An 18,810-nucleotide genomic window follows, 5' to 3' on the forward strand; every position below is an offset into this window, starting at 1 on the left:
TTTCCCTACTTTTGATCGGCAAGCCAAAGAAAAACAACCAGGTTTGTGATAGCAGAAGGGTAACAGCGCAAGGCTGGGGAGGTCATCGAGAGAGACATTGTATTGGGAACTGGGACTTCGGAACAGAAGACAAAAATAGTTGCGTGACATAATGTCTAAATCCTGAGAAGCGCTAGGGAAAAATTCTATGTTTAAAACACAGACATTATATTATGTGCTTACAGCCAAGTATCTGCTGGAATTTACTGTTTGCTCCCAAAACAAATCTTTACCTGCGTCACTGAAATGAAGCATGAAAGCAGGGTCAAATTTGAACCCTCTGTTATTAATGGGAAGCTATTTCTTTATTGTTCCACTTTGCCAAAGGCTGAAGTGACCAAAAAAATGCCACAAATATGAGATGTTGCTGCCGGAGACTTTGTTTACTTTGCCTTCAGCAGAGATTTATTTTTTTTCCTTTTTGTTTTTTTAGCATATAAAGGTAGGGTGGGTCCCAAATTAGAAAATACAGAAAGCCATAAGACAAAACACTGTGTGGCTGTCGATGTATGGTAGTTAATGATAGTTAGCAGATGGGGGGCAAAAAAGAAATTCTTGAACGAGCTGACTTGAAAGGCAATAGTAAACTTTCTTACACGTTATCCCTTCGGTGCCACACGAAGGTCCTGGATGAGACAAAGCATTATCACGATAAAATGCAAGGCATCACAGTTACAGCTGCCCACAAGGCAAGAATGAGGACTTCACACTAAAAAAGCAGAGCAAATGCCAGCAAATAACAACCAGAAAGTGGCTGATGAGGAATTCAAAAGAAAGCTGAGCATTTTTCAAGAAGCACTGTGGACTGCAGATGCTTGTCCTTTCACCAAACGGTAAACCAAAAATGGCTTTAGAAGCCTCAGACCAGTACTACGGACCTGGTGAGTGCTAGGGAACGTTAGGGGAGACAGAGCGCGGAGGGCAGACGCACCCGTGATTTCCTAAGCTCACATTCTACACCAGGTGCTGAACTGCAGATTATTAACAACAATTAATGACTTTTGGTCAACTCCAACATATAAATAACTACATACCAAACCTTAAGTACACTAAAATGCCTTCATATTTACTTTATCTCCAAAGTAGCAATTCCTTTCTTCCACTCCTGATAAACTTAGTTAAGCCTGTTTTCTGTCTTCCTTGTTTCCTTCCTTTCCCACATGTAAAATCCCCTTGGATACATTTATCTGAAAGGCACCACGAGGTACCCTTTGCACCCGCCATTACATTTGCATGGAAACATCACCGCGGGAGATCAGTTCGCTCGTGCACTAAGGGCACAAGTGTATAATCGTTACCGCTTGTGCCATCCCACACTTGCACAAAGATGTCACCTTTTATTTCACCATCACATAAAGGCAGCTTTGAAATGGAGAGAAGAAAATGCAAAAAATATTTGCTAATTTTGTAAAGAGGCTTTTAACCAGTCCCTGCTTAGGGTTGATTAAAAGAAACCAAGTTAACCCAGCATTCAGGATCAGCAACCGGCCACTGAAAGATTCTTTTCAATAGCTGGAGATATCACAAAGAAAGTAAATTCATCTCCGCTATTATTTTTTCTTAACAGCATGACATTTAGACAGCCAATTTCAGTTAAGTATTGAAAACGCTGGGAAATGTTGCCACTACTACTTGATACAAGCAACCAAAAACCCCCCAAAAGCAGAGTTGTACATTTTCTGCCTACACCACGGCGAAGACTCATTTCATTTTGCCTGTTCTTCCACCGAGCGCATGTAAACTTCAATAACATGGAAAAGAGGCAGAGGCTCTAGAAGTCCCTGCTAAGCGCTCTGAAAGTGGGGAAATATTCATCCATCATGACAAATGAAGTATTTCAAGAGGATCAAACTACTTCAAGGGAGTGCCAGTGTATACCTGCTACGTAGTGGAACGGAAAATGTAGTAATAAACACGTCTGAGAGTGGAAAATGTTGAACGATGGCAGCCAGGTGTAACAGTTACTCCCTCTGAGAATGGGCCATGCTGCTGGAAAAAAAAGTCTTCCTTCTTGACCCAGTTCTGGACACTGTTCTTGGTGAGGTACCAGACATGGACATGGCTGCTCTTCTCTGCGGTATCTTCTGGCCCAAAATAGCGCAGAAAGAAAACTAAATGCAGCCAGTTTGTAAATGAAACTCATGACCCGATAATGTCCGCAGGGATGCAACACCGCTGACTCGCTGGGACGAAAGATTTTTTTACTGCCTCCCCAGCAGCGCGCACCACAAATGAGTAAGATGACGGAGATAGCACAAAGGAAAGAAAAAATCTTAAATCTCAACGAGGTGAAGGAGAAGACTTGTATAAATAGCAGGAACTGGGTGTGCTTCTTGTACACTGCTCAAAGTTGGCCAGGGTCATCCCTCCCACCCCTTTCAAACAAATTTTAGCTTAAGAAGAGAGTCACAATACGTCTTTATGGAACAGAAAAAAGTGATGACAATTGCTAGATGTGGTCAGGTTATTGCAGTGAAACTCTCACCAAAATTTAAAAAAAAAAAAAAATAAAATTTAAAGACTCCTGCCTTTTTTCTTTACATTAAATCTAAAAAAAATAATAAAAAAAAAAGTTAATCACTTGTTAAGTAACAGAAGATTAAAAAATGTGCTAGCAAAATATTCAGGTTTCCCATTCTTTAAAGAAAACAAGGAAAATATTTTACACATTTTGAAATTTAAAACTGTAAGAATAAAACTTGAAGCTACTGTCCGGTTGTGGTGGCTTTCAAGCTGCTACAGCTTTCTGTACTGATCAGTGAACTCAGTCATCCAGTAACTCATGTCTGAAATTTTACAGAATTAACAGGGTCAGAAGGCCAGTTAGACACAAAGATCCAGGACACAGTCTCGTTGTTATACCCAAGGGCAGTCGCTGTCAGGCTCTCCTAGGGAGCTGCAAGGCAGAAGAATCCTCCCCACTCAGTGGCACAGGCATGGAAAGAGATGGTCCTGTCACCACAACTGCATTAGAATTTAAGCCGCAACAAAACAAGACAGAATCCCTGAATTTGCAACAGAGGTGTTTTTCAAAACTGTTAACTCATTTATAGAGCATGGCCTGCTGGCTTTCAATGAGCTTCTAAATCACTTAGCATTTTCCCCAAAAGTAGATAAATTACGTAGTAAAAAAACAATTGGCATTTTCAATTAAATATCAGAATTAGTTTTGCACTCTGTAACTATATAGGATGTATTTTCCCATCAATATATCTTAAGTGGCAATTCCCCTTCTGAAGGTTTTGGGGGTTTTTTTACCAATTTTATTATGTTTTGTTGACTGCCACTGAAGGACTGTATTTTCCCCGAGTGCTGGCTCCTCATCATCAGGGAAGAAAAATTCTGTTGTTCCATCCTCAAGTGTAACAACCTGGGGTAAACAACGTGCACAGATTTGTTTCAGGAATCTTACGCGGAACGATGACCACAAGGACCGCTGGGGATCGTTCCTATCCTACTGGACAGCGTCTTACCCTGCTTTACAGTCACAAAGTAGGTGCAAACCTTCTCCAGACACATTTTAAATTCTGCAGTTAAACCACATCTTAATTTATTACAGCTCATTTTTTCATTACTCATACTTAATAACAGAAATATGTTACTGGTTTTACTTATAACATTTTTCCAGAGGTATTTTTTTATGTTACTGAACACCTAAGCAGTAGGGGGTTTTCCCTAACTTTTTTTTTTTTTTTAAATCCATACACATTTATAAGTTTTAATACACTTAAATGTTTTAAAATGAAATATCTCAATTTTAATTTGCTAAAATACTACTTTCTCTAGCAAATTAACTTTTCAGATCTAAAAAGCATGGTGAGTGGTTTTGATGATCTATTTGAGGCACGAAGTAGAGAACACCTCTTCCATGGAATGCCAAATTAAAGTGTTATGTGCGCAAAGGACACCTTCGAGCAATAAGAAAAAAAAAAAAACCCTTGTCATTAAAATGCTCACACTGAAGTACTTCAAGCAATCTTACTTTATCCATACGTTGTGCTTCTACGTGAATTTGCATAAAGCACTTTTTGTTTCAAAACTATTCTCTTCATTTTTGCTCCTAAAAACCAGAGCAGACCTCCAAGACTTTAGTACAACCTATTACTCAAGAAGTATCAGTTAGTAATCTTTTTTTTTTTTCCCCCAAAACCATACGAGCAGTTTTTAAGTTCCAGCTGTACTATATTGGGGTTTTAATTTTGTTGTTTTTATCCTAACAATCCTGTTTGTTTCTCCGTGCATATTATTCAAAGCAGATGTGCTGAAACAAGAAAAAGCCTTTTCAATCTACTACAGCAGCTGGCGCAGAAGTTAAGGTCTTCTTCCTCTCCCTCGTTTGCACACAAGCACACACACGTGCACACACAGACCCTATGTCAGCAACGCATGCAGAAAGACTCACGCTGTGAATGTGCCTCTGTCCCCACGGTACGACAGTTTACAAGGCTGATGTCGGAGCAAGCACATTTCTTGCACTTCAAATTTCCTCCTCATTTCTTCAAGCTTTCGCCCGAGAAAGTTACTGACAATCATCTTCATACTACTGCCCTCTACTGCTGAAAAATTAGGGACAGGAAAAAACCTCCTACGTCGTATTAATTCTTGACTGAAGAACTTGAATAAAGAATTTTTACTATTTTTAAATCTAGAGCTTTTTAATTACATGCACTGTATGGAAATGAAGAACTGTGGAAGCTGCTTCTTTCCTCTGGTTTAGATAATATTATTATTGGAGTTGTTAATATTGATAGAAACTGCAGTATCTGTTCCAAAGGCTTAGTAAAGGCAAGTAAAATGCATATTCAGAAAATACATTAAGCAGTTTCTTTCCCAATAAAATGACATCTGCAAAATGCACAAAAGCGAGCGGAAGCTGAGTTAATACATCAACACATTTTTGTTTGTATAACTGAAAATCACGCTTGAGCTATGGATTAAATTGGACCTTAAAAAAAAATGGGGTGCCCTCACTGAAAAGCCAGGTGTGAGTATCTGCAATGATCAGGGAGGTAAACGGAGATTAAAAAAAACAGATGTTACAACATTTGGTTTAAGACTGTCCCATAGGTTTGTAAATCATTTCCTCCAGAAAGAAACTTATTTTCATCTTAGTTTGATCCAGTCACAAATAGGATTCACTGGATATTACATGGAATTACGAGAATAGGGTTTTCCCCCCCTCCGGAACATTTGGAAGCATTCCTCCCCTTTTGCATCCCTCTAAGACTGAACAGCTTGCCCTTCACTTCAGACCGCAGCAGCGTACAGCAACAGGCCAGATGTTTCAAACCTAGGTGATGAGGTCATATCTCCTCCTGAGCTGGATTACAGGGCGTACGATGTGTATTGAAAACAGATCTGAACGAGCCACCACTTCACGCTCCTCCCGAGGACGTTCAAGACAAACTCTCACTGCTGTGTTTCTCATGCACATCTGTGTTCCAACCTTCCAGGCCCAACAGCAGCAAGCTGCTACCTCCCAGGGCTGAAGTCTGCCATATTTTTGCCATCACCATGGCAATTTTCCAAGAATAACTTCTCTGATCACGGATTCTCTCACACAACCACTGCAGGTATAAGCTTTTCTAAAGCTTACTTGGTGAGCTCCCGCCACAGCCCTGGGTCTGAACCCTCCTAGACCTCAGAGCCACCACAAAGCCCATAGCAGCAAGGTCAGAGCAAAAGTTCAGAAGAAGATAACGCGATCACTGCGCCGTACAAATACCTCACTGAGCAGCAGAAAAACGTGTTATTAATGCGATCCCCTCGCCCTCTACGTATACCTAACTCAACAGTTACGGATGGGTCTCACCACACCACTTCGATTACAAACTGATCTGGAAGACACCGTGTGTCTACAACTATACAAGATGCCAAGTTTCTTTTGGAAAAATGTAAGGTAGCCGAAGCAATTCCGCGTGTCTCTCATATGGGCACAGTAAGACGACTGATACGACAAAAGCAATTTACACCACCTGGCTTTGTTCTGCTAAACCTATCGTACATGCTGTTTGTTCTGGGTTCTCCTGCTGGTTCGAGCTCACCTACAGATACTAAGTGAACTAAATGCTGCTAACTCTTACTAATTTTTTGTTCATCGAGCAGAACAAATCGTCAGCTCTCCAGGAACACATATGATCGTATTTTAGATTTTAAAGTGCATTAACTTTTTAATTTAAGAACTAAGGCTATTAGTTGAAGACTATTTGCCTGGTGTCACTTTAATTAATTTCTGAATTGGCTGTGAGGATGTGCAAAATGGAATGTCTAAAATGCAGAATGAAGGAATGTCAAGCTACTGAAATTGTCCTGTTCTGCTTCTTTATACCCCACGTGTATTTCTGCACCCTGGGGCACGACACCAGCACGTCTCAAGCAGGACACACACCGAACACCTCCTGGGATAAGGAACACTGAAGCTCAAAGGAAGAAAAGGATGAAGTTTGGGAGAAAGGAGGGCAGGTAATCAGAGGAAAGAAAAGAGACAAGCCAGAAAACTTCTGGTAAATCATAAGTATAAAATGCAAAGTCCAAAAAAATTCCCACTGGTCCACAGCTTCAAGTGCTAGTTAATATCAAGTCTAATCATTTTTGCAGTTTGGTATTTTTATTAAACGCGCACTGAAATATGAAACTTTCTGCTCGCAGAACACACATGTAGGTAGACAGCGTTCTTTCCGGCATGATTGCCTTAGTTCCACTAACAATGATGCCAGAAAAACAAACTCTAAATTCAGCGCAACTACCAGGACAGACAATTCAAGAGGGGGGAAAGAAGTTAAAATTGACGCCTGGCAGCATTCTGCAGAGAAGCTGGTATTTACAACTAGTATCACAAAGCTTAAAACATCTCTATCACCTTGGAGATTCTAATGATAAAACGTCATGGTAGATTTATGCCATTTTTTGCTTTAGTTCATATGAAGCTAACAACTTCAGGCTTGGCGGTTCCAGCTTCTTGCAAAACTTCTACTTGCGATTCTGAGCATAAGGCTGCATCAGGCAGCAGTGCCGAACCTCACCTGCAGAGCAAGAATGCCTCAGCATCTGCTAAGTGTACAACAGTATGTGGAAAACAGCAGCCTGAGATGAATTTTCAAAGGGAATATTTAGTAGCCAAGCCAAGATCTAGTATTATTAGTAAGTATATATTAGGCAGCTAAGAATATTCAGTAACTGATGTCTCCGAAGTGCTACATTACTCACTTTCCTTATTATCAATATTCTTCAGTGGCCCTTGGCAGCGTGCATGAGAGTTCAAAACATGGAATAAAAAGCCACTCTCCTGAAAAGGAATGGACAGGTGGGAAAACTGCAGAAGTCTCCCTGATCATAGGTCATGTAACGATGATTGCAAGCTACTGGATTGTTATGACTTCCATTACCACTGAACCATATCGTACGACAGGTTTTTGTGCTCTTATCCCACTACAAGTGCCAAGGAAAATGTATTAGTTTCAACTCCCATTCTTAAACTACAGTTTAGTTTAACTCGTTTTCCTTTGCAATTTTTTTTATGAGCTAATAGCTCACAAAATGGTCGCTTAACACAGATCAGCTGATGAGCAGAAGCCAGTTGAGCCGCAGACCTCCCCTCTGCCCCCTCGCAGAAGAGGCACGGGGAGCTGTTGCAAGGAATCATGTGAGTGCTGCTCAGCCACTTCAGCGCAAAACAGCCCCACGTGGCTCAAACTGCTGATGAAGGTTTCACTATCTAATGCAGAATGGAGAGAAAAATCCCCTAAATATTTGCTAGCTCCTATTTTTTGGTCCACTGGAAAACAGTTAAGCTGCAAATAGTTTTGGAAGCGCACGAGGGCTCCTGTGAATCTGCACAGATGCCAGCTGAAGCGGGACGACGCCTGGTTGCTGATTTTCAAGAGGCAGCAGTTACTCTTTTGCATCAAAATGCAGCTGACTGCATGGAGAAGAAAAATGCCAGCATTTCACCATTTGTTTTCAAGGCAAGTTCAAAAGCAGGGCGCAGAGTACAGCTAGTTAAAAAACCCCCCAACTAGGTGCTGATCTCCTACATACACAGGTACAGTCCCAACCACTCAGACAGAACCAAGGTTAGCCCAATGAAAATAGGATACGCTCTGTAACAGCACGGATGCCATTAGATAGCTAAGCTGATGTTGATTTCAACAATACAAAAAAATAAAACCAGACATCAGTTAAATCCACGCTTTTCTTCCCTAAGCTGTGTGAGCTCTCACACGCTTCCATAAACATCTATCACATGTCCATATACGCACAAGACACACGTAGAGGCACAGCTACAAGAACGCCTTTCTTGCAGGGTAGCCTTACGCTGCGCGTGCTGATGCAACTGCTCAGAGGATCAGCAAGACCATGCTTAGGGGCATGTAGAGTTTGGAAGTGTTTTAGCACTCTAGAGTTTCCAGTTTTTTGCTCCATGACTGTTTTAGCATGAGACACGGCTGAACGCTACTGTTGTGTAAAAGAACTCACCTCCCCCTGCCTAACGTAGGGGGTTTCAGGCCAAGTATTTCCCTTAAAATCAGCATGAACAATGTTTTGAACTGTGTATTTTGATTCTAGTTCAGAAAGAGTGATTCAATTTGTGGGATACTTATTAGGAATAGATATTTCAAGGGGAAAAATAATGGTACTAGGCTACACTGAAAAAAATGCAACTTAAGCTACACACCACTCTTGGAGAGACTAGCACCACCCAGTATCAGTCTTTTAAGAGGGTGTAATGCGGACAGCAGTATCTCACAAAGAAGGAAAAAAAGAACAGTAAGTACTAAACCAAAGGTTCTGACACGTCTCCAGAAAATCACCTTACCTAGTCTCACTTCTGCAAAAGTATTTCTGATTAAAGTCTCCGTAAAGAACACTTAAAAGTGGGGGGGGGGGGGGGGGGGGTGTAATGATTTTTATTTTTTGAATAAAAGTTAGATCATTTCCCCCCCCCAAATACTGTATGTGGTCAAAAGTTCAGAGTACTTGTAGCTTCTCAAGGCCCTCGAGTTCAAGAACCTTCGTGATCTGAGCCTTTTCAATTCAGGGCAGCATTCGAGTTCTAGCCATATGTCTCAGAACTTATTAATATTCAACAGGACAAAAAAATTCATAACATTTATTCAAGTGGCCTGGCTAGAAAGCTTCTTACAGGAATATTTTTGTGCTGGGGATATTTTAATATAGCTCAACATTTAGTAAATCGTGTCCGAGATCAAATGTTAGCAATTTTGCTGACACCTGACATGGAAATTCTGCTAATTTAATCACTTATTGACTCATCACTCAAAGTAAAAGCTTCTTTTTCTTACCTCATGTATGCATAAGCACCTAATAAAGCCATCTTATCAAAAAGAACAAAAGCAGATGTGAAAGATCTGCTTCTCCCAAGACAGCCATATAATGAAAAAATAGCTGCTTAAACCTCAGCAATAAATGTTCTTAGGGTTGCACAGACTGCAGTGCACATCTGGCCATAGCGACAGTTGGTAACAGAGAAAAGAACACACTGTACACAACATGATCGATCCAGTTTGTAAACGTAAGGGTGAAGAGGCCAAAGACCAGGAGGTACGAAACACAGGGAGAAAGAATCTTGTAGGAGTCATGAAATAAGCTTGGTTAAATACTTTGACTCCACAGACAAAATACTTAGCTTACGTTTTAACATTTTGCAAGTTGTTTATTTAAACAGATCAGAACAGATTTTGCTCTTTAAAACAGTCACTTGATAATGTGAGATCATTCCAACTGCAACTTTAACCTTAAAGACCAAAGTAAAACGCTGTTTAAAATGCAGTTCTGTTCCTACCTGCCCATCTTGACCCACGTGAACTTGATGTATCTGCAGGTTTCCCTGTAAAATAAGAGCATTGACAATAAACATAACTCTGGAATTTAGGAAGTTGTTCTGTCCTGATAAAGGTCTGTTTCTCATCTCATTATTAAACAACTTCAAATTAAGGAAATTAATAATTTAGGAAATTCTGCTGAGGGTTATTTTGGCAACCCAGCTACAATTCAATGGTCAGCACTTTAACCACCAAGGATAAACAGACTAAGAAGGAAGAGATTTTTTCAGCAGTAGCATGTTTTACTTTTTGAAAGTCACTCCATAATGTACAGTATTTTTATGCAAAGTTTGCTTGTGTGGTTTTTGAGGTAAGGTTTTTGGTTTTCCTTATTTATAGAAAACTGCAAATTTAAGTCAAACCCTTGCTAAACTCGAATTAGCAGCGTAACACATGTATGTATGTATGGAGCGATATTTACTATTTGCTGTTATAGAGTGACTGCCTATGTAACAGATTTTTTTTATTTTATCAAAATTCGATACCAAAGCCCCAACATAGTTCTAGTTCTATTACAGGAATGACATCTATTACAAAAAATTCTCAATAACGTAAAGTATTTTAAAGGAAACTGTAGCTACAAAGTCTAAAAAGGAAAGCAGTACTTTATAAAATGACGTTTTTATGTATGTGTTCAGCGACGTCCTCTCAAAAGTACACTTAGACAGCTTCCCAAAACAAAACCAGCTTCCCAAACACAGAGACTTGCAGTGAAATAGCACATATCTCTGAGGAAAAAAAATACCAGCTCTTTGATTTGCATGTTTTCTACATTTTTCTCTTACTGGCAGCAGCACTTCCTCCTGTTTGAAGCTGTGTACATTGTAACGAATTTAAAACCAGATGTTTTCATCTGTCACGGACAAATGTAGCCCTTAAAAGTCTCAGATACAGGAACTTCAGATGAAGCCAATGGACACCAGCATGTGCTTGAACCTCAGGATCAATTACAACCAGTATCTGCTGAATCATATTTTTTTCAGTGGCTCTTTACCCAAGAACTGCTTGAGCTTTATTGCAGCACACTACGCATTCCTTTTGACCCAGAACATTTTGATCCATTCTTATTTCTGTCTAGGTCTGACAAGCTCTTCAAAGGAGACTGCCTTTTAACTACAATATTTATGTCATATTTCCAATAATATTTATTCTACAATAGCTCCCTGCGTTAACAGTATGCCTCTGCACCAAAAGTGGGTTTACGAGATGTAATTTCAGGTACTTTGGAAATGGATTAAACTAACCCACAAGCAGATATGCTTAACATTGAGTAAAAATACAGGGAAATAATACAGATTAAAATTGTAGTAATGTATGTAGTCATGAGTTAAAATTCATGTTTAACCTCATTTTGCTATTGCTTCTTCACGTAAATGAACTAAGTGCACAAGAAATCTAACAGCAGTCTTGGCAGGTAGGAGTCTCTATACATTTTTAAATAACCAACAATAACACTCTCACTCAGGTAAATTCAGCCGGCTTTAATGGCTGTTTTGCCCAAGTGGAGGGGGGAGAAAAAAAAATCAAAATCGGAGGGTTCAGTACTGGACTTATCCATTTCCATTCTACTTTACTATTCTTACAGAAAAAATTATGAAGTGCAAATACTGCAGTGCCAGATTCCTTGGTCAGTAACGAAGGTTGAATTCACTTCACTCTGCAGTTTATCTTTATTAGAGGGCGTCTGAAGGTTTCTCCTGTCCAACAGCTCCCACAATTAAAGACACCGACTACTCCGAACACATTCAGTTCATAAACTTAACTACAATAATTTCACTCCACAATGGCAGTGCAAGCACGTAAGCTGGTTTCCTCTAATACTCTAAGTGCTAAATTCCCAGCAAAGACCATCAGCCAAATACAGTGATCATCAGTGTAACGCACACAGAGCTGTCTTGGATGGTCAAGGGAAGGGAAAAAAACCCAACAAACCAAACTACAAAACACAGAGACTGAAATATCGTATTGCATTCACTGCCATAAAGCACATTTCACCCTGGCTCCACCAGAAGCTCTCACTTCTACCCGCACTGGTCTCTGTAGCGTACTGTAGCAGATCGCAGAGGTACAGTTTAGAATCAGGGCCCTAAATTCCTGCCAACATCTGCTCCACGGGCACCCGAATTTTTGGCTCACCTCGCTGTCCTGCGTGATTTGGACTTGCTCGCCTTGAGGAACCTGGGCTATGTGGAGATGGCCCTGTGGGATCCACAACAAAAGAAAACACCAAGGAGCATCAGAAGAAAATCAAAACTAGAGGAAGAAGCTATTACTTTGGATTCAACAGAGCTTAACGTATGGAAGCAAAATGCTTATTCAATGAAAACCACTAAAGATATATTTTTTAAAAAATAAATAAAATGCATCCGTATTTCCCCATCTTTTTATGCAAAGCAGAGTGACTTTTAAGAAAAAATGGTTCATTTTCACGTAAGAGGCAAGAAAATAGGTAGAATGATAAATAACATTAATGTAATACATTTCTCTATAGACAAAGTATCTGCATTTTTGACTGATACACTAAGCATGGGACTAACTTGCTTTGGTAGATTAGCATTGTGCCTGAAACATTAATCCCATTTAAAGACCTTGGAAACTTAGTTCTTAAAACAGATACGCCAAGACTAACTACTGACTAAGAGTGAGGTTTTAAAAGGAATCTGGAAGGATCTGTACATCTTTGTACACTCACGCAGTACCATGCTAAAGACTCTCTCAAGCTGCTCTAAATTGGCACAAAGTCATTAATTTGAATGCAGTTACAGTGGTTTATGTTAGTGGAGAATCTGCCCTAACAGTTTTAATAATGTTAATACTTTGTATTGCTGACCATACCCGCCACTTCAGAATGGTATCAAGCCTACCATTTGATCAAAACATGGATAAGAGTGGACGGAATTCCTTGTGCATCCTGACTAGTCCAGCGAAGTCTTTGCTACTGTGATTTACCTGAAGGGAGATTGGATTCTAAATAACCTACTTCAGGGTTTATAAGGCTTTGTGTTCATTTTAATATGCCTGCATGAGACAGAGATTAAAGATAATCATTTGGAATTCTGTCAAAGGCTCTTCTTATTTTATAACACAAGAACAATTGCATGTGATTTTCAAAGAAACAGAGATCCCTCTATTTCAAACAGTTTCATTTCCTTTGGAAGGAAACTGTCTATTTATAGGGAGAAAAAACATACTGAAAGTATCACTCTGACAATAGGGACTGTATATAAAATTAGAGCACAGCCCAGTCCATGTTGAGATTAGAATCACTTTCCCCCCTTAACATCAACCTCTCAGGGCTCCCAGGAAAAAGCATTGAACATTTAGAAGATCCATTTATAGTGTTTTCAAATATAAGCAATCCTTTCTGACTCAAGGGAGGAGAGAAGAGGTGACTTTGTTCACCTTTGTATCATGCAGCATTCCAAAAAAGAACAGCTCACTCATCTTCTGCAGATACAGAGCTGGCCTTCAAGGACAGTCCTTCTAGTTCGTTCACGAATTCAATTCAATATTGATTTTTTTTCAACCAATTAAGTATAAATAACTACTACCTTGCTAATGAGTCCTAGCCTGATCTTTATGTATCATTCCCTAGAACTGAAAAAGCAATACCATTTCCATCTGTTTCAACCTAGGACCCCTCCACATGTTTGACAAATTATGACAACATTTAGATAGTGGTTGAGGGCCGTAGTGGATTTTTCCGGGATTCCACAATCAATTTAAAGAATAGTTGACAGGTCCAGGTCTTTTAGTGAGGCAAACTTTCATCACTTCTATAAACATATCCACTTTCTTTATTATATCCATGTATTTCATGTAATTTTCCCTTCTACCTTGTCTTTCAAGACTTGAAAAATACTTTTCAGTATTAATCTGATTAAATCAATCATCAATTAAATCTCATAAAAAGATCTATACGGCAGCTAAGAAGCTATGTTCTTTAAAATACATAGGGAAACCAAGAGACAAAGACATTCACACGATAATATTGCGAAGTTATGGCAAAAGTGGAGTGGAAATGGAACCTTTGCACCCAGTTCCTGCCAAAAGAGCATTATTTCACCGAGGATGCTCTCAACTGACAGGAGGAAAAAAAAAGTTTGCAAATAATTCATTGAACTTCTCTTTAGTCCTCTTCCAAGTTTGATGATACTAATTCAAAGCATGTAGGATCTAGTTCCATTAAGCAATCACTTTCCAGGATCAGCTCCTCAACTTCCATTTGAGTCATATGGTATCCAGGTACGTAACAGAAAAAGGGCAAGGCCTTCGAGAAAACAAAAGGGGTGGCCCAGACTTTCCAACCCTACCTGAATCTCACAGCTAATGGTTCCTAGCATCCCTTACACCCACACTCCAGCTTTTTCTTTTCTCCTATTTTATAAGCAATCTTTTTCACTTTGGAAAAACGTGCTCTCTACTGCAATTTCCTCTCTACAACTCTTACAGTTGCTGTCTGGAATTCCTCTCAATCGCTTTCATCTCAAACCTCTTTCACTTCCATGCACGCCTCAGAAAACATTCTGGCTAATATTTGAGTCTTCCTTTTAAGCAACGCTTACAGCTCTGCCAGTTGCCTTCACCACTGCATCGCACATCTTGAAGTTTTCCCCCAATTTCCATGACACTTTTCCCCTCTGATTCTTCTACTGCTTCTCCAGTAAACCTTCAGCAGGTCTTACAGACATCTCTTTTTTTTTTTTTTATAACATTCCCAAAGCATCTGTCCTTCAAAGCCCTTTTTTCTTCATCGCATTTCTGAGCAACGTCACCATTTCCACACTATCTGCAGCTCTACATGACCAGACCTGAGTATTCCCTGTGTCTAAATAGAGAGTTTTCATTCTTCATGGGAAAATTATTCCATTGGGCACATTTGCTCCTTCTCTCCTGCACCGCCGCTCTTACTTGGGGAGAAAATACTATAAATATCTACCAAAGATGCTTCATTATCCTACTCCAGACTTCTTTGTAATGGCGCGGCTAAAACCTCTGCAACAGCCAGACCACTGGGTACTACAGTTTATGTTGTTGACTAACATCCCTCAAGAATTCTTGTTTATTTGCCCATTTCCATCTGTTTCTTTAGCCTAGTTTCTAAGGAAAGTGGGCTTCCATGATCACTGTGCGGAACGGGTACGTACGTGTCTGTGCGCCTTTCTTTTTGTTCTGTGCCTGGCACAGTTGAGCGCTGGCCCATACTCAGACTGCTGGGTACCTTCAACAACACTAACACCATCAGTGGAACAGTTCCTATGTTATGTGACCGTGCATAAACGCTGTAAACTGCAAAGCCTGAAGTTTTTGAAAACTAATGGCAGACAGATTTCACACATTAAATTCTCAGGTTTCTACCACAAAAGAATGAGTGTGCAGATATAATTCAGTTTCTGAATGCCGCGTGTCAGAAATGCCACACAATCCATTATTTCATTATTTTCTTCTACTTTTTTTTTTAAAATTTGAATTTAAAGCAATCCTTGTAGTCAAACATGGGAACCAAAGCCAAGGTGAGTTTTTGCAGAGTGCACTAAAAGCATATATAAAAATAATCACGGCCTGAATTATGGTGGGAGTCTCAGGCTTAAAAACCATAAATCTTTATAACCATTTCTTACATACATGTATCTAAATGAATAAACATGTAAAGGATTCAGCTAACAGATGTTCAAAAATGCCTGAGAATGCACGTTTTTTTAGAATGAAAATAAATAAGTAGAGGCATTCTTGTTTTGAAAGCCATAGCTAGGGAACTACCTCTGAAGTGTAAATCATATGCTCAGTGGGTCTGCTATTATTATTATTATTATTATTATTATTATTATTATTATTATTGCAAGTGCAAGCAAATAGGCAGGCAGAGATCAGTCAGCTCTACATATGTGAGCAAATCCTGCATGAAGATTTTTGCCAAATAACTCTAAAAATTTTTTTCATAAGCCTTCAATGTCTATTTTCTGAAAATCATGCTTAAGAAGTGATGATAGGTCATGTTTTTTTAAATAAAAAAATTAAATTTCAACTGAAGCAAAGTTTGCAATAACCTAGATTGTTTAAAGGGAATAATTTAGAAAAAGTTGAGTACATACTACTTGGACTTGTCCATCTTCTCCTATTTGGTGGATCTGAACCTGCTGAGCATTGGCTAGTGCATAGTGCAGCGCCTGGGGCTGGTTCTGCTGGAGCTCATTAGAAGCTGAAACTGAACTCTGCGAACCCTCTGAAAAAGAGACAAAAATCCAGCTTTATGATATGTGTAGATCTCATGCCAGTGGCCATGCAACAACGCATACTTAAACACTGTGGAAAAGAAATGCAGTCAGTAAGTAGGTGCAGATCATTTATACGTGAATATTCTTAGGCACGTTCATTGCTCACCTGTAGATTTGCTACAAATGCCATAGGAGTTCCAAAGGCTGTTTTGTCTCTGAGAAAGCATACGTTCAAAAAGCATCTTTTAACTCTATATTAAAGACTCTGCAACTGTAAAAGTCCGATCACAGCAAAACCACATCCATTTCCTAAGCAGTTCAACGCTTTCTTTTGCACACCTGTGTAGCTGAGAACTATTACTGCCACCACCACCACAAGGGTACGTTTGAAGCTAAACTGGAATTATCACATAAATAAAGGAGAGCTCTCAAGTGTTTTTCAAGACCATCATCTATAATTCCTAGTGACACACATGAGCCTGGAATTTTTTTTTTATTTTTTTTTTTAACCTCAAACTGGCAGGTTTACTTCTTGACCTCCCACTGCAAAGCAAGGCCTCCTGAAAATGCTCCTACAAAAAGGAAGACACCTGGCTGTTATCTTCGGGTAGCAGTGACAACCACCAGGAAAACCATCGCATGATTTCAAGAGGATAACAACTTGCATTCGAAGCAGACGTTATCAGAGATTCATTTCTAGGTTTTCCTGCTGCAGGGAAAGGATACTTCGAAGTGTGAAAGGCAAAAGGCAAAGAAAAAGAACTAGATTTTTTTTTTAAGCATAAAAGCACTCAAATACTTCTTTTTTTCTTTTAAAATGTGACTTTATGCATCTGGTGTTGGTGATACTGAGAGACTAACAACATCAATAATTCTGTACTGGAAGGCTGAGGTGGAATACCACGGACCAGAGCGCAATGCTGTGTATGGGTCTTCCTACAGGTAAATGTATCACTAGATCCCGACAGATCCTTTTAGGAACCAGGAAAAAAACTTGGGGCTATCGATCAATGACACTTTTGCAGCACATGGGACAAGTTCAAGCCCACACTGCTAGGAAAAACCTTAAAATGTCCCCATGTCCTACTAATCTCATACTAGCATCATACTAAGATTCAGCATCGGTCCTAGTTTTCTTCCCTTTTTTTTTTTCATTTGAGACATCTTGGAGAACGGGACAGTCATCAAGGGCTTACAGAATAATGTATTTGAAGAAATACTTTTTACATACAGTATTCCTGTAAACAATATTAACTTTTTGGTTTTGCTATGCCACAAAAAATACTTTGAATGAAATCTCTGAAGCATTAAGTGCTTTACAATTTTTCTAAATCATTTATGGCTCTGACAATGATTTTTATGCTACAAGGTAATGTAAAACACATTAACATCTAATGGGTAGTAACATTTGATACTATAGGGCTTTTAAGCTGTCCAAATACCAGAAGTGATAATGAAAATATTTAAGAAACAGTGTCACTCCACTGCCACTGTAGATCATTTCCTTACAAGATTTTACGTGTTGCTTAAATAAGCCCTAGATAGGCCTCATCCTGCTCACAGCTGACTGATGTATTTCGGTTTTTAAAATGATGGTGGGTTTTTTTGAACCAACACAGCAGGAAGCCATGTTTCATAGAACTGCAGTACCTCTAGTTAATAGGCTAGGATTTATACTGAAAAGAGAATGTTAGTTGTGCAAGAATGAGCTTCATCCACTCACACAAGTATTTTAATGGAAATGTTCTTTTAATAAAATCATCAGTTTGGGGTTTTTTCATCCTATCCGCAAATGTTTGTGTAGGAAGATAATTTTGAGTTTTCAATCTAAACATGGGAACTGGAAACTAACTCAAAATCCCCAAGCTAGTATTTATTTATTTCTTTAAAAGTTTAGTGGCTTCACAATTCAACCAGACAGCTCTAATTGCATTAACAATCTGCAAAGACGTAACTACAACCAGGACACATCTGCAGCAACTGAGCAAAACCTAACAAGTACGTATTTGTGTCTATTGGACTTACATCTTTAATGCCTTACATTTGACTAGTAGGTAACTGCAGAATGTTTAGACTTTCTTAAATATAGTCCTGGTGCTTACAGTGCGATTCCAGCGTTTCCTGCACGGTTGTACAATGCAAGCTTGCTGTACAGAATTCTGGATGGGATTAACAGATCACAATTGGCAGAAGAGTCCTGTACGTAGTATGAGAAACTGCGCAGTCAACCAAGTAAACAATGGGATTTGTTCAGATTCTGATAGTAGATCATGCTTTCCATTGCCAGCGGCTTCGTCACGGTCACTGAAAGTAACAGATATTCTAGAAAGATCCGTTTACCTAAGCCTCTGTGTCTTTCACTTTTTCTCTCATTTCTATTACTTCAGTTCTAATAGTACTTTATGCAATTAATTTTCTGTATTCTTTATTTTACAAATATCATTTTTTTAGGATGCTAAATGGCTAAGCAAGCCCCCTGTCATTCATCTTGCTTCCTATATGCTACCACTAGTCCATTCTGTTGTGATTCTGTCTTTCCATCATCACAGAATCCCAGACTGGCCGGGGTTGGGAGGGACCTTGGGAGCTCACCCAGTGCCACCCCCCTGCCCAAGCAGGCTCACCCAGAGCAGGGGGCACAGGACAGCGTCCAGGGGGGGTTGAGTATCTCCAGAGAAGGAGACTCCACAGCCCCCCTGGGCAGCCTGTTCATG

The 18,810-nt window shown here is 39.5% G+C and overlaps 1 protein-coding gene across 6 annotated transcripts in view; it reads right to left on the reverse strand.

Annotated features, from left to right (window-relative positions):
- The window catches only part of LOC104125026 (BTG3 associated nuclear protein), a 309,443-nt gene that overhangs the window by 228,817 nt on the left and 61,816 nt on the right, over nucleotides 1-18,810 (reverse strand). For 5 of the 6 annotated variants that reach the window (XR_004841820.1, XR_004841821.1, XR_004841819.1 and 2 more), the window contains 3 exons: nucleotides 15,974-16,104; nucleotides 12,018-12,089; nucleotides 9,842-9,886 (listed from right to left, as the gene is read on the reverse strand). Coding sequence is in view for 3 of the 6 variants with exons in the window: in XM_035892983.1 (XP_035748876.1) it covers nucleotides 9,842-9,886; nucleotides 12,018-12,089; nucleotides 15,974-16,104 (248 nt within the window). In the remaining 3 variants the exon portion in view is untranslated. The remainder of the gene's footprint in view (nucleotides 1-9,841; nucleotides 9,887-12,017; nucleotides 12,090-15,973; nucleotides 16,105-18,810) is intronic. The other variant, XM_009637422.2, reaches the window with a different exon arrangement.

This window comes from Egretta garzetta, unplaced genomic scaffold, assembly GCF_000687185.1.
Source record: "Egretta garzetta isolate BGI_Z169 unplaced genomic scaffold, ASM68718v1 scaffold284, whole genome shotgun sequence".
In the NCBI taxonomy this organism is placed as follows: domain Eukaryota; kingdom Metazoa; phylum Chordata; class Aves; order Pelecaniformes; family Ardeidae; genus Egretta; species Egretta garzetta.